The 16,414-nt window shown below is 54.0% G+C and overlaps 1 protein-coding gene across 1 annotated transcript in view; it reads right to left on the bottom strand.

Annotated features, from left to right (window-relative positions):
* Positions 1–16,414, bottom strand: part of twin (CCR4-NOT transcription complex subunit 6-like twin) — a 31,111-nt gene that overhangs the window by 13,851 nt on the left and 846 nt on the right. The window contains exons 2-3 of the mRNA XM_025296658.1: positions 5,422–5,734; positions 438–589 (exon numbers count right to left, since the gene is read on the bottom strand). Of these exons, the coding sequence (XP_025152443.1) occupies positions 438–589; positions 5,422–5,720 (451 nt within the window). The 5' untranslated portion in view covers positions 5,721–5,734. The remainder of the gene's footprint in view (positions 1–437; positions 590–5,421; positions 5,735–16,414) is intronic.

Genomic DNA, 16,414 nt, shown 5'->3' with positions numbered 1-16,414 from the left:
TTGGGGCGTTACGTAATGCGATTCGCGTGATTCCTTTCGCAGGATGCTCCTAAAACGCGAGCCGAGCAGAGACGAGCGCGAATTAGCCTGTCGCTTTTCCGGGACGAGAACCCGACAGTTCAAGCGAGACGACGCTCAAGTTGTCGGGCAGCCGTCGAGGTGTCCTCGTCGCGCATATTGAGAAGTTGTTCCCGATACGAACAACAACATGTGCGTTCCTTACATATTTGTCATCTCGGACAGCCGAGAGGACTCGAGAGTCGAGAATCAGATCGATGCGAAACGGGGTTAAAGGGGGCGACTGTGAGCACATACATATGTACACAGACACATTTGCAGTTCGCGCAAATTGCTTGTAAATCCGCAATTCCGCGGAGTAATATATATGTAATACAGACACGTCGAGAGGAGGTGAGATTAATTTTGCATGCACTCACCATTGTCCCAAGCGGCATCCTTAGTCCTAAGTAACGCAGCCAGCCCGATGTTGTCTTTGGGCATAACACGATTCAGCATGTTGTCCGAACCCTCCGCGTTCGCCATTGCCAATTGGTTGAATTCGACTAAATGCTCCTTAATCAGGGTGAATCTGCAAAAATAAGACAGGAATGCATTCGCGCGCGCGAAGAACCGACGACGAGTCGTTGCGTTCGCACGAAACAATTAATTAAAGCTGAAGATCGACACAAAACTGGCGCAAAGTCAATCATCTCGGGGTCATCAGGTGGAACGTCTTTGCATCGGGAGTGCATTTTTCCTCAGGGAGAGTAACGAATCGGCTGTGTCTCACACACACACACACACACACACACACACACACACACACACACACACACACACACACACACACACACACAAACACACGAGGAAGAACACACTCGACGAAAGACCGTCTTGTCCGCGTTCCACCTATGAAATTGCAAGCAGGAAAGAAGCCCGTCCCGGAGGGATTAATCGCGTCGCATCGCAGGTCGCGGCAAGAAGCGCGCATTAACTTCGACGCGACCCGTATTTCACGAATGGTGAAACTTTGTGCGCTGGGGCGAGGGGGGGAGGGAAATTCCCGGCCGTTTTTCAATCGATCGGTGGACGTGAGTCCCGATAAACGGCCGGCGGGCCACAATTTCGTCGCGGAGTGACGTGGTGGAAGGACCTGGTGTGAGCGCGCGATACGACGTGGATACGAGAGAGAGTCGCCGTCGCTCTCCTAGTCGTCGTCGCCGTGCCGGACGATTTTCGTGGTGAAGCGGCCGGTGGTACTCGTGAGAAAAGCGTATCACGTACACGCGATGTAGAATATCCGGGCTTCTCCTTTTCTCTCCTCAAGCTCGCCGTTCGCATGGCCGATATGTGCGGCACGTATGCCTTGAGAAATATATTCTTCGCCGAATACCCATTACAAGCCATCATCCCCTCTCGCCTTCTCTTTGGCCCTCGCCGCTTCTCCTGCCGGTGGGCCGTAAACAAGATTGAATCAACGTCATTCGCGGTCGCTCAAGAGGAAAGAAAGAGAGGAAGAGGGGGGAGAGAGAGAGAGAGAGAGAGAGAGAGAGAGAGAGAGAGAGAGAGAGAGAGAGAGAGAGAGAGAGAGAGAGATTCGGGTGAGCGACGAAATCACATCCACTCTCGTGGAAGCGAATGAGTTCGAAGACCTGACCGCTTATTTCGTCCGCGAACTGTCCGGACTTGAGGCTCGGGCGTATATCCTCGACTTCCAACCGCTGGAAACAGCACAGTTCGATCGCGCCCTCACGCGATTCGCTTCCTGACGAACCTCGTGTGAACTCCGCCGCGAGCCTTCGGCGAGCGAGGGAACTGCACTCGCGACTGCAATTACGTTTCTCCTCGCGAAACACGCCCCCTTCTTCTTCTTATTCTACGTCTTCGCGGGCTCGGCTCTCGTTTCACGAGGGAGTAAAACCGACGCGCTAGAAGAATGCTTATCGTCCGAATGCATCGTAGAATTTTAACGCTGCGTCGCGCTGCGAAACGCACGTGCGACGACGAACTTCGGTCGCTCTCCTTCCCCTCTCCTCGCGTCGCAACTTTTTTCTCCTTTTTATGTAGTAAGCAGCACCTCGACATCGCGATCGTATAACCTCGGCGAGGGGAGGCAATAAAGCCGGGAATGATCGAGGGGCGAGCGCCGAAGGCGGAAATTGAACGCGAGTTGAACTTTACGCTCATCGCGCGGCGAGCCGGCCGCGCCGCTGATTCGGTTCGGTCGATTTGGTCGCGTTGCGCGGCCGGATTGAAATCGATGGCCGCGTCTTTGCAAGCCATAAAAGCGACCGTAAGCTCCTTCTTTCCCCCTTCGCGCGCCTCATCGTCGTCGAGCGGAGAAATCCGTGGCGGGATAAAAGAAAAGAGAAACCACGGCGGGGAAGGTGACGGGGGGGGGGACGGGTGGGTTCGAGCGAGAGGGAGCGAGTTATGCGAATTATGCGCGACCTCGCGCGCCCCGCAGTAGTACGAGCCGTTTTTGCTCAGACGAGCGCGCGCGCCGCTCGCGAATTCCTTCCTGCGCGACAATAATTCTTACGGCCGACTCTCCCTGCGTCCCTCGTGCCGCGACAGCTGCGGCTGATCGCTTTGTAGCGAATAAATAGCCGCGTCGCCGATATTATTTTGCACAAGGGTGAGCCGCGCGCGGCGAGCGGCGACGGAAACCGCGAGACGACCAAGTCGGAGAACTTCGCGCCTAATTCCGCTCACGAGTCCGCGCACGAGATTTTTACATTTGTAAGTTAACACCGCGACCGACTTCAAACGCGGTGCCTCTCGAGCCGCCGAAACTTCAAACACGTAGCTGCCGATGCTCCGCAACCTCACGGGTCCGCGATTACCGTCTCAAGCGTTACTTCAATTTAAAAGATAAATTGATAAACGTACAAGGGTCTTCTCGGTGCGCTTTCACGCGCGATCAGATCGATATCCCTTTATCTCGATCGCGGTTTCACATAAATAAAATCGACCGACGCACTTGCTTGTTCTCTCTCTCTCCCTCCCATCCGGACGTTAATCTCGAGTTACGAACCCTCCCGATTAACACGGTGATGTTTAACGCTGCAAATGACGCGGCGGCGGGTTAAAACGACGCCGCGGTGCGTTTAACAGCGAACTCGCCGGCGCAGGGGAGGAGGAAAGGACGGGTACGCGCGCGTGCGCACACACACACACACACACACACACGCGCGCGCTCGCTCGTTCGTTCGCTCGCCGCCATCGACCTTAATATTGTCACAGAGAGACATTTACTTCGCGGGCTATTTACGACGGTGGGCTATAAAAGGGACCGTTACGCGAGCCGCGCGCCATATGCATACGGTCGCATTAATCGTCGCGCTCGATAGCCCCGGGCGCGTCGCGCGGCGGTATCGCGGACCTGCCATTACGTCGAGATACACTGAAAATAAGCATTAGTCGAAATAGATATCTCGTGCGGCGCGACCGGCGATGATTAATGCGTCATAGAAGCGGCGCGCGGGCAGCTGCGACGCTCCCGTGTATTCGCGGCGCGCCGCGCCGCGCCGCGGCGAAGGCAATTTCTGCGCGCGTATCGATGTCGCCTCTCGCAATGCGCCAATAATTCCGCGACATCGTATGAGCGAATGCATCGCCGGGGCTTCATTGAAAGCAGAAACATCGCGGCCGTGTGCGCCGGAGATGCGCCGAAGGGAAATCCAGACGCGACATATCACGGAGGAGTCGCTTCGCGTCGGTGTAAAATTCGAGCGTTGTTAACGCGCCGGGAATTAATTTGTCCCGATATGTCGAAATGTAGCAGGCGAAATTAGCGAAGAGCACCGCAACGATGCGCTGTTTTCAGCTGCCCGCGGGCATTATTTTTTGATTTTGCGCGAGGCGGAAAGAGGGGATGAGGAAAGAGGATTCATTCATCGATTCGCGATTAATTAATTCGCCGAATACGAGAAGACACGCGCTCGAGCGCGCGAGAGCGGCGCGACTGCTTTTCTATTAAACACTGGGGCCGGCGATTTACGACGCGCATTACTATCTGACGCGATATTGGATCACCATGACGTTATTACACGTCAGACACGCGCGCGACGCTTTGTTAAATTACGAGCGCGGACGCGTCTTTCATTCCCCGTTTGGAATTAAATGTCGCGCTTCGGGAGGCCGGGACTCGCCTCCCCGATATCGTCAGTGATAAGCGGAGCTCGTCGCCGGCTTTGTAATTGTCGTTTGGCAAACAGCGGCGACGGTAATCTCCGACGCAATAATCGAATACCGAAACGCGAGATCTCGCGTGCAACGCGACGCGACGCGACGCGACGCGACGGTATAATTAAAAAAATTGTCGATATCATCGTCGATATCGGGCTCGCCGTTAAAGGGAAATCAAGCTCGCGCTCGCGCCACGTCAAGATTTCACGTGAGATCGCGCGGATTATATCGTAATTACACACATCGCAACTATTAACCTAACTAAGTTATATCGTTTGAAAAATCACGGGGTTATTAAAACCGTAATCTCGGTGCAATGCGGCTGCGATGATGCTTGCGCGTGCACGCGTGTGTTTCTACGCGCGTTACGATTTTATCGAGGAATCGGCTTTCGAGAAATTTCACGGTGCATTCGCTCGCGGGGTATTCGATCGCGCGTGATCGATAACTGTATTACATCGGACAGCACTTTCCGCCGCATCGTCGTGCGCGTTTATTAGTTAAATTACCACGCCTCTTAATAAATCGATGGATTGCCGGACGAGAGAGAGAGAGAGAGAGAGAGAGAGAGAGAGAGAGAGGGAAAGAAAGAGAGAGAGAGAGAGAGAGAGAGAGAGAGAGAGAGAGAGAGAGAGAGAGAGAGAGAGAGAGAGAGAGAGAGAGAGAGAGAGAGAGAGAGAGAGAGAGAGAGAGAGACGGAGAGAAAGAAACGGAAGGGGAGAGCGTCGCGACATTCGTTTTTCTCTCTCACTCGTCCTCTCCTTTTGCAGCGTGCCAATTAGAGCGCTTGTCGAGACAACGAAATGCGCAAAGAGAAATGACAAATTAGCGCTACGTTCTACGCGCGATACACGCGTAGAAACGGCCGCGAACAATATAAAAATGCCGGTGCGCGCGTGTCAACTCCGGGCCGCTCGTTGGCGGCTGAATTATTGCGCGTGATTATATTTACCGATGAGCTTACGCTCTATATCATGCATTTATTTAATTCGCGATATATCTCCCTTTTGTGCCAACAGCCAACACAGACGATACGCGAGCGGTTTCAGTCACTGGCGCGATCGCGCGCGACAGATATCTCGCGATTGGCTCGCTTATTTTCGCCTCGCTCTGGAATATCTCGCACATGCACACATACACACACACACACACACACACACACACACATATTCATAGACACAGCCTTGCCGCACCGTATGAGCAAAGAGAAACGTAGAGGAATGCGCTTACTTGGCGGTCCTATAAAAAATAGCGCAGCCGTCGACGTATTTGCGGTCGTTCTCCGCCATCGTCTTCGCCCGGGACTTGGGCGAGAATATGCCGTCGTAGCCGTCGTGCTTGAGCTCTGGCAGGAAGAAGTTGTAGAATTGGTCCGTCTCGACCTCCTGCAGGCTGATGATGTCTGCCGCATAGTGGCGTATTTCATCCAGAATACCCTTCTTCCGGTACTCCCAGTCCAACGCCCAGCTCGGACAGTAGCCGTACATCTGTCGCGTGGCGTACTTGTCGCACAACACGTTGTAGCACATCACTGTGAAGATACCTGCAACAGCGAACCGAACGTGCCCCGCCGTGTACAGCAGCACCGTAACAGTAATTTGGATTCGCTAATGCTAACGACCGTTCGCGTTATTTCTCGCCTTTTCCCTCGCTCACTCGTCGCGCCATCGCGGGCGAGTCTCGTTCGCGGGTGAGACAGAGAAGACGGGATACGCGAGTCCTTAGACACACAGTCCGCGAAATAGCTCTTTTCCAAACAATTTTTTTGCGTAATATTTTTACGTGATACTTTTGCATACGCAGTCTGTAAAATGGTTGCGCACGATACGTGGCCTCCTTCGTGGCGGGAAGGATCGAAGAGCACCGTGGTATATTTTTTACACGCGAAGAGAAAACAATCCGAGGTGCTTGGATCACGCCAAAGTCCATTCTCTAAGGAATCGTTACCCCGCGACGAAATTCGAGATGGAGATTCCCGACCGCGAGGGAACATCCGAAGAAACGAAGAATTACATCCACGCGCCGACACGCGCTTTCGCGCGCGTTACACGACGCGCCAAGTCCCAAGTAGAATTCCGACGTCGTGTAGGTCGTCCTTAACATAAAATGTGGACTTTGCATTATAATTTATAATGCACAGCACGGAGATAAGAGTCACGCGGCAACTTGTTGCGGCGGCGCGGACAAGCGGACAAGCGGAGAATCTCACGACGAGCGGCCGGCGAGAGCAGAGTTGACGACGATCGGTCATCGCGACGATGATCGATCGCCTCTTCGCGCGATAATTAGCGATTGCTTTTACCAATACCGAAGTGAACTCTCACGTCGCGGCGGATCGGCGCGTCGCTCGATAATCGAGCGAACGAAGGAAGAAAACGGGGCGAGAGGAAGGAAACGAGGTCTCCGCGAGTCTTCAACTAGTCGCCCGCTCTCTCGCCGTCACCCGGGATCACCTCCGTCATCCTCGCGCCTCGTTATTCCGCGTCGTTCACTTCCGTTACTTCGCCGCTACTTCCAAATCAAATCCCACGCTCGTAAATTCCGTCGCGCCGCGCGTAACGCAGGCCGAGGGGGAGCGGCGCGCTCGTTTCCCGACGCGCTCGTTTCCTTTGCGATCTCGATTCACGGTTACTCTTTCTCTCTTCTCCTCCGCCCTCTCTCTCTCTCTCTCTCTCTTCCATTCTTTCTCCCGCGTCTTCGTGGCCCGACTCGACTCGGGCCTCCGTCGGCTTCCATTTTCCTCGGGTTTCCGCGGCGGGCGGAAAGCTGTTTCGCGAGAGCCTCGTCTCTCGTAAACGCCAGTATGTACGTACGTACCAATGTACGTACGTGCCAACGTAGCGTAGGGGGGGGTACATGTTGCGCGCTCAGACGACCGCGCGTGCGAAGCGAGCGGGGGGGGGGGTGGGATAAGAGGATCAGCATAAAGCGAGCTGTCTTGCCGACGTCGCCCGGCTGTCTACATAAATTCCCGACATCCTCTCGCCTGGTCTCACCTCACTTCGTGCCGTCTCGTCTCGTCTTGTCTCGTCTCGCGACGTCTTCGCCAAGTTATTCCGCCGCGCGCTATAATATCGTGATTAGTGCGCGAACGCGACGAATCAAGTGCGAAACAAGTCGCGTCGCCCGAGGGACATCCGGCCTTCCTCCTTCTCCTCCCCCTCCTCGTTGTCGACTTGCCGCCTGAAGCGGCGAAACGCACTCCGACGGTCGGTTTCGACATGCGGATGCACCGCGTCTTCTGTCTACCGTAAAACGATCCCGAGTCCCGGACGATATACTCGCGCGGACGAATATTGCGTCCGATTCTGAGTTAAATTAAAGTCTCCGTCTCGCGGCGGCGACTTACGATGTTCATCAGCAGCGATCGCCTGATCATCGACAAGCGCCGAGCAAACGGAGAAGCGGTTCTTGAAACTCCGATCAACGCGATACTCGTTGCTCCCCGCGGTTTTCATGATGCCATGGGGCGCGGGGGGGGGGGGGTAGAGGTACGCGATTTCGGGACGATTTCTCTAGCGAGAGCGACTGGTCGTGGTGCTCTCCTTCGAGAAACACATCTCGGATCTCGATGCGCTGATACGCTGGAACTAATTTGAGCCGCGGCGCTGGCCGATAGACGGCCGAGCTAAACCAGTAAATCAGCGGTTCTATTACCGCGAACGCGAACGTACCGGGGGCGGGGGCAAGCCCGGCCGCCGCCGCCGTCGTCGTCGTGTTCGCGCAGGAAGAGGGAGAGAGTATGAGAGGGGGGGGTGTAAATAATTGAACCGCGGTATCCGCCGCAATCCAATAACGCGTGTGCACGGCTGAGATTGTGGTTGCACCGATAGAGGACCGAGGCCGGTATCAATCAGTATCGATACCTTTGGGTCTGAAAAGAATTACGATAAATCGCACGAGAGGAATTGAGAATAACGCTCTCGCGCGTCGGGCGATACGCAAACGAGAGGGCAATTCGGTGGCCCAGAAAGTGAATTAAGAGCGACGGATTATTCCTTCCTTGTTGCTCCTTCTGTTTCTTTTCTCTTTTTTTCTTTTTCCTTTCGCCAGTTTTCCATCTCTCTCTCTCTCTCTCTCTCTTTGAGATTCCGAGACATTTTCGCTACGGCGGCGAACGACGCGGCGCGGTAAATAGAGAAGTGATTAAGAGCGGTGTAATAAGCAGAATGAATACGCTAATTCAACGGCGACGTGTGTCTAATGAGGTAGCAAAGCCGCTCCCGATTTTTCACGCTCGGCGCAACGACGCGCGAGATACAAAACGCGAGATAACGCGATATGTAAGACAACATTAATTATACAATATAGCCGCGCGCGGCGCTCCGCGGCGGCGCGCAGCGCGAACGCTTTTAATCTTTAATTATCCGTTCCCGACGCGCGGCGATAGAGTCGGCCGATAGGGGCTTTTTTAATCGCCGCGATAAATACGATCGTTAACGATTCGCCGATTCGTTTCCCCCGGAGCGGGGCACGAGGCACACCCGAGGGGCTGTTAACACAACGTCGACGAGTCTCCTTCGGCATTCGCCGACGTCGATCGCGTTCTTAAGAGGGCATTATTCGAGCTCGATCTCGCGTGAGATATGCGTCGTTAATGGGCGCCCCGTCGTCCCACCTCCCCCTGCTGTACTTAACTTCGACAAGACGGAGACACATGTATACATACTCGCACACATACACACACAGATACAAGTACGTCCGACTCGAGGGGTGCCTTCTTATCGAGCTCACGTCGTGAGCGTGATGCGATAAGGAAGTTGACAGTGGACTTTTCCCGCGGATTACCGCGTCGATGTTTCAACGACACCGTCGAGTGTAACCGTACAAAGAACATTTACCAGCGTGGCCGTGATAAATGAAAAGGAAGACGAAGGAAAGGAGGAGTCGCGCGGATCTGACGGTTTCGTGCGAGAGTTGCCGAGCGAACGGCGATCGGAAAAGCGGCAAGCGGCTGCTTTTTGCGAAATTGCGCTGCCGCTTTCTGCTTCTCTCTATCGCGATCGCGGTGGCGTGTCTCCTTTTCCGGGCGACTCCGTTTCCATGTAACACCAATTTCTGAGGGGATTGGCCTAATCCGCGGATTACCGGTCCAAACTGATAATGACCAAAGTTAGCGGATAGTTATAGTACACATCGCCACGATCTACGAGCATATCCCCGAGGTTGCTAAACCTGATCGCTTCTCCAAGTGCAGCGTATTTATCGGCGGCGAACTAAGTCAAACAAGTCCACAAGTCCAAGTTTCGCGCGAGCGCGACTAATATTAATTATACGTAGCCACGCTTCTCGTCCCCCCCCTCTCCCCTTACGCAGCGATTCGGCGCGATTCGTCGGCATTTACCTATCATTCGACGAAACGCTTGATCCTGATGCCCGTTATCATCTCGACAAATAGATGCGCCAAATTCCCGCGATGTATTTTCTCCGCGGATCGGACATAATTCTCACGTAATCATCGAGTATCTCGATCCAAACTTGGACCTCCGTCCTAATAACGAGATCCCCACATCTCTTTTCGTCACCGGGATCCCAACGGGAGTCGAGTGAGAATAATAGAGAAATATCTCGCGAGTAGAATTTGGCTCAGTTTTGCGACAGAGAGAGAAAGAGAGAGAGAGAGAGAGAGAGGTGGGGGGAGGGTGGAGGAGACGTCGTTCCAAGATAAACGCGTCTCAGGCCAAGGGCTTTTAATCTCGCGACCGCCAGGAGACGATCGAACAATCGGGACGAATATCCTCAGCGGTTTGGCTGAGAGCGGCGAAAGCGAGCGGTAAAAGTATTCGCGGAGTGCGCTGCGTTCGGCATTGGCGAACTTGTCGGGGATTAGGGCGATGCCGCAAGTCGTAAACTAAAGTTCGACGAGAGCGAGTGCTCGGGGCACGGTCGCCGGCAAATAGCGAATGGCTGGCGAGGGAGAGCCTCGAAGAGGCCGGCAGCCAACCTGTTAATCACTTTAATCTGCCAAGTGTTTTAGCCGCTCGGAGGAATATGCTCGAAGGAGCACTCCCGGAACTTCTCTCTCTCTCTCTCTCTCTCTCTCTCTCTCTCTCTCTCTCTCTCTCTCTCTCTCTCTCTCTCTCTCTCTCTCTCTCTTCGACCGATGTTATGGGCAAACGATAGATATACAGAGGCAAGACCGAGCGCGCCGCCGCTCTACCATGTCCGTTAATTTCAATACACCTGGAATTCTCTCGCGTTCGGCACGACCGAATAATCACAAGGGTTGTAATCGAGTCGTCGTGGGGACGAGCCCTCGGAATTTCTTGCGGTGAGATCTCACTCGCAGAGTGCCGCGGCTCAGCGAGTCACTCGAATTCGAGCGACTCCTCATTCGCGCAGGGCGAATTCGGTAATCGAGAGTGTAGACGCTGCTCTCTCTCTCTCTCTTTCCCTCTCATATTTCGCGATACTCGACTCGCCGAACGAAGGGAAGCTTGCTTTTATCTCGCGTGAAACGAGGCGTGGGCGCTGACCGCCGGAGGAAAGCAGAATGGCGGCAGTCAATGGCAGCGTGGAAGCGGCGGCTCGGCGGTCCATTCACGACTAGCTCGAGTCGTACGACTCGGCAGCATCCAGCGAGGTCAGCGATGCCGCGGCTACGCTTACGCCACGCCACGACCTATCCCAAGAGTCGCCAAACCAGTCCGAGGGAGGAGAAGAGAAGAAATCCGAACAGGTTACCTAATTTACACACACGCGAGAAGCCGCGGCTCTTTTTCTCTCTCTCCCCTCCCCCTTTCTTCCCGCCTGTCTTTCTTACTCTCGCGTGCCGGACGACGCTGTTATACCGGGTGTCCCCGCTCGACAAATGGCCGGGCTGCGACGTGAGAATTATCGAGCACGCGAGCTCGCGATATCGCGTGCTCCGCATTGAGCCTCGCCTTCCCTCGAAGTAAATTCTCGGAGTAAATTCTCCGCCGAACAAAGTGGAGAACGGCGGGATATTTATATTCGGAGGTTCCTCGCACGAGAGAGAGAGAGAGAGAGAGAGAAAGAGACATGGGATCCTCTATCGCCTGGTCGAAATCCCGCGCGATGAATGGCGCGACTCGCTCGCGTTCTCGGCGCTTCCGCCGGAAGCTCGCGCGGCGTAACTCGCCGCGCGGATCACCGCGCGAAATTTCGCCGCGGGTCGAACGGAAATTTCCAAGTCGGATCAACCGCGAAAATTCCACCGACGATAAATAAGCGACTTTGCGGCGCAACAACCTGCAGCTGCAACGCCGAAATAGTTTCGCTCGTAAATCGGTATTACCGCGATCTCCGCGGCTCGCGGCCGGGATATTTACAGCGTAAAAATCTGCCGCGAATAATTGGCGAACTTTGGCGAAATTCGAGAGACCGAGCCAGTTGTGCCCTATATACCCGATAGAGAGAAAGAGGAGGGGACGGGAGAGAGCCCCGCGGGAGCTATTCATAGATCGAAGCGCGCGTCGCGGCCGATCCCGGGCGATTTTCAAGTGTATGAATACGCGCGCAGAGACGATATAAATCAGCGGCGAGGAGCGGCGGCGAGCTCGCCTCTAAACGCGCACGTATTCCAGCAATATGGGAGGAGCAACGCGCGTCTCCGCGATATACGCGGCTTTCTTTTTGCCTCTTCAGTACACACTTATACATTCAGCGATCTAGCAACGTATATTATCGCCGGAAGCATTTTTCCCCGACTTGCACGAGCTGCACGAAGTGAACCTCGTTAAAAGAGGGAGAGAAAGGGGGAAGAAAGTTTGAGAGATGATCCCTGACAAATCGCGTGGAATAAAAATCGCTTCACGAAACTTTCGCGGCGTGGGCTGTCTTTTGTGAGAAAGCGGGAGAGAAAAAGAAAGGAAAAAATAATCGCGCTATACGGATAATCGCGCGATGGATGTTTTTTCAGCCCGCAGACCGCGCCGCGCCGCGCCGCGGAGTCCGCGCTGCGAAATTGTTGCGAGCGGTCGAATGACGACTTCTCTCTTTCCTCCTCGGCGAGAAGATCCAGAGAGAGAGAGAGAGAGAGAGAGAGAGAGAGAGAGAGAGAGAGAGAGAGAGAGAGAGAGAGAGAGAGAGGCGGACGCGCGAGAATAACGGGCCGTGTGATATTAACTAACGAATAACTAACGCCACGGCGGCGTCGTACACGCTCGTATAATGCCGCATCGACGGCGTCGGCGACGAGACGACAGTGTAATAATCGCGACGAAAGCGGCGTCGCAACGCGGCGATGATTACCGCAACGCCCGCGGCCGCAATAATAATTTCTAATAAGAATATAATCGCGCGCTCGCGCGCGTACACGCGCTCTTACGGGCATCGGAATGGTAATTGGCGCGTAATTGCTCTGTCTCGAGGAAGCCGACTCTCGGCCATGTACGGGTCCACCATAATGAGTATGATTGTCCGGGTCGTCGTGAGAGACGCGAGGAGTAATTTCGCGCGGGCCTGTCGACCGTTGCTACCGTCGTCGTCGTCGTCGTCGTCATCGTCGTCGTCGTCGCGGGCGTTACGGTATTTTACGCCACTTTGTGCTGTGCGCGAAACTTCGGCGTGCATGCATGCACGCCAAGTATTATACACGCAGCGAGAGGAGAAGATGACGAATTAAAATCATTAACCCCCCGACAGCACGCCTTGACTCCGCTCGCGTCCGACCGGTTTCTCGCGTCGCGTCGCGTCGCGTTACTCGGCCTACGTAATTGTTGAGATAAAGTATCGGCAAGATTTATATTTCCCGAAGATGAAGAGAAAAAACGAGGCGCTTCACTCGTGCTCGCGTTTTCCGGGGATATCGAGTTACCTGGGATAATTCGTAGTTAATCTTTCCGCGTTGATTAATTCCATCGCGCGCGACCGTTCATCTTCGCAAACAGGTGCGCAAGTTCAAGAACATGGTTGCTTGGAGGGGGAGGGGAGAGGGTGTCGCTGTCGAAGGTTCCACGAGTCTCATCGACGAGGAGCGAGATATCGAGCGAGGAACTTGTGAATCTCTTAACGTGAATGCATTAAAACCGTTTCGGATCGAATCGGCGCGAGAAAGGAGCGTTACGCCGAAAGTCCCCGAATATTCACTGGCGAGATAAGAAGTAAAGAAATAAATTCATCGCGAGTAATGACTTATAAACGATTAATAAATCCCCATATATACTCTCTGATATTATTTTATTTATTAATGTTCTTAATCCACACGCCTTTCGGCTTCCAGATTTCACATTTTTCTCTGCCACCTCATTTTATTGTTATTCTTATATCTTGTGTCTAATTCACCTGTAATTTATTGAACGAAATTCGCGAAAAAGTGCCGCGGTTATCGAACGTTTCGCAAATTACACGCTGATCCTGCCGAAACTTCTCGGAAGGATTCCAAGTCCGCCGGCCAAGGTGTCATCCGCGAGGTCCTCGACTCCCGGACGACGCGCGGACGCTAACGTCGGCGTCGAATTCCGCGGGAAATCGCACGTAGGCGTCGACCTATCACGAGCGCGACGGGCGGATTCCGTACAATTCCGCGCGTTCCGCAACGTGGACGCGAGCACGAGAACAATTCAGCCGGTCGCGTAGTTAACGGTGGCGATGACGCCAGCGGCCAGACCGATTCTCTACCCCCCCCCCCTCCCCGGCCTCCGCGGCCCGAATGTAACAGAGCGAATCATAACGTCGCCCGCGATAATTACGGCGATTCCCGACCGAGAAATTGGTTTTAAGCGTGCTCGCTCGCGCGTAATCGCTCGTTCGCATTCCTAAATCGCCGCATTCGTAAAGCGCCGAGTCTCGCTGCGAATGCGAATGTGTGTGCGCGGCATTGAGCGATTACAGCCCTCTCCCTGCCCCCTCCCGCCTGCAGTCGTAATCCACGGCGAGCCCGTCGTAACGACGCGGCGTTGCGCGTTACGTTTGTCAGGACGACGACGACGACGACAATGACGACGACGACGAGTCCTTTCTCTCTTTCTTTCTGCCCGTCTTCCCTCCTCTTTTTCACATAACACGCTCGCTCTCTCGCGCTCTCTCGTACAACCGGCGTCGCGCACAACATTCGATCACGGCCATTTGCTAATAACACGCCTGCGCTCTAATCCGACGCGTCCCTTCGCCGTACACCGGATTTCCCGCGAGGTATACAAGGTGCGCCGTGACGACGAAGTGCGGCAGCGAAGCCAGAGAGCGTGGATCGACCGCGACAGAATGTCGAGGGGGTGCGCTCCCTCCTCACCGACCGGCGGCTGCAATTATGCTTCTTATTTTCTTCCTCTACCCTTTTTTCTGCTCGCGAACTGTCTATGTAAACGAATAATTTTTAGCATTTCGCGTCGAAGGATCGGCAGGATCCTCCGCGACATCGAGTGCGAGTACGACGATCGACAGCAAAATGATCATCATGTAATTTTCGTGTTTTTCTTTCCTTTTTCGTAATTAGCAATACGAAAAAATTTCTTTTTTTGAAATATTATCAGGACCTGCGACCAGGTCGGCACTGCTCTGTCGATGATACTCAACGAATGAACTTCCTCGAGCTATAACTGGAGAACGGAAATATTCGTGAGCCGATCTCGAATAAACTTTCGTTTATCGGACTTTTAATTTTAACGATAATAGCGGATTATGGGGGAGATACGTGTTTCGCGTATCCGGCATCGAGTTTCTGCCCGGGAGTCTCTCTCTCTCTCTCTCTCTCTCAAAAGCGGAGAAAGGGAGGAGTCGTCTTCGAATTCGCCGGAGAACGCGTTTCTGTTCCAACTGCCGCGTGCTTTACGATACACCCAGTACGTGAGAGGCTCGCTCGCGGGAATTACACCGAGCGCGTTTTAGAAGACTGTACTTGGCAGCAGAAGCGTCCGCAATTTACCCAGAATGTAATGGGCCGCTCTCCGGAATAAAGTGTAATGTTTTCGTGTAAAAGTCAGCCGTACGCCAAATCATCAGCCATTTCCCGCAGTGCGTCTCTAAACATTAATAAACTACCAGTTACCGCGGGCGCGCGCGTGGCCAATAGAGTAGCGATTCGACGCAGTCGGGGAAAAACATTACGCGCGCGCGGTGGTTATTATAAATTATATCGTGAACGCACATATCTTTTGCCGGATTACTCGCACGCAACCCACGTCCCACATCCCACAAACAGCTGCGCGTTCGATAAACATCGGCGAAGGAACGCCAAAAATTGCATCGCCGTGCAAACAGGAAACAGAGCTCTCCGGGTTGTTTCGATTCGCGAGCAACCTAATTCTCCTCGAAGAGGAGAAGGAATAGAGGAGAAAGAGAGACAGAAATAGAGAATTTTAGAGAGAGAGAGAGAGAGAGAGGGGAGAGGAAAAAACAATGGAAAAGACGGGAGTAAATGCTTCTTCTCCGCGGCTCCTCGACGAGTGTCTCTTCTCTCTGAAGATATCGCGACACGGTAAACAATTTCGCGAACGGTATAGCTCATCAGCGAGCGACGGCGGGCTATAACGCGGGGCCATCTCGTAAATAATGAACAGCGTAAACCGTAATGAAATGATTTATCGCGTCCAGCGCCGACAATGGCTTCCTTTTGGACGGCGGCGGCGGCAGCCTCCACCGACGGCCGAGGCCAGCCGTTTGTACGCTTCTCTCCCTCTTTCACCCTTCCTGCTACCTCGCGACCACTACCGCCGCCACCGCCACCGCCACCGCCGCCTTTGCCGTCGCAATAAATCTGTCCAGATGGTGCGGTATATAGCCGTCGGCGGGATGCAACGCGCGGCGCGGTGTACGTAGGACACGCGGCGCTTCGGGGCTGCGAAACTCGTCGGCCCCGGCGACGGCGTTGACCGATGGTCAAGGTGCCCGGACATCGTCCGGGACGGCGGCTGAGGGTGAGGCACGTTAAGGCGAATTTACGCGAGCGGGATCGGCGCGAGCGTTACGCTGATATTATTTTTAATAGACGCGGCCGATCGACGCGACGGAGATCTTCCGTTCGTCTCCGTCTCCGTTTTCTTGCCCGAGGAAAGAGTGACAATCGCGAGAAATCGATTCTCCCTCGACCTGACGCACACAAGCCGGCTTAACACTCACCGGGTCTACTAGGCCCAAACGAATTTGTCGTCTACGCGTAATATCTGTGTATTCGTGCATCATGCCTGTCGGTTATTCTGTGACGGTTAGTCGCTCCCTCGAAATCATTCACAGTTACACCGACACACGAATATGTGTAACTACAGTTCTTTCCTGCAACTAGGTTATTCTTCGGACTTTTTAATCGCACGCGATATTGGTTTAT

Source organism: Harpegnathos saltator, unplaced genomic scaffold (genome assembly GCF_003227715.2).
Source record: "Harpegnathos saltator strain DR-91 unplaced genomic scaffold, Hsal_v8.6 scaffold154, whole genome shotgun sequence".
NCBI classification, from domain to species: Eukaryota; Metazoa; Arthropoda; class Insecta; order Hymenoptera; family Formicidae; genus Harpegnathos; species Harpegnathos saltator.
Note: the sequence above shows the minus strand (reverse complement) of the source record. Positions and strands in the feature narration are given on the sequence as shown.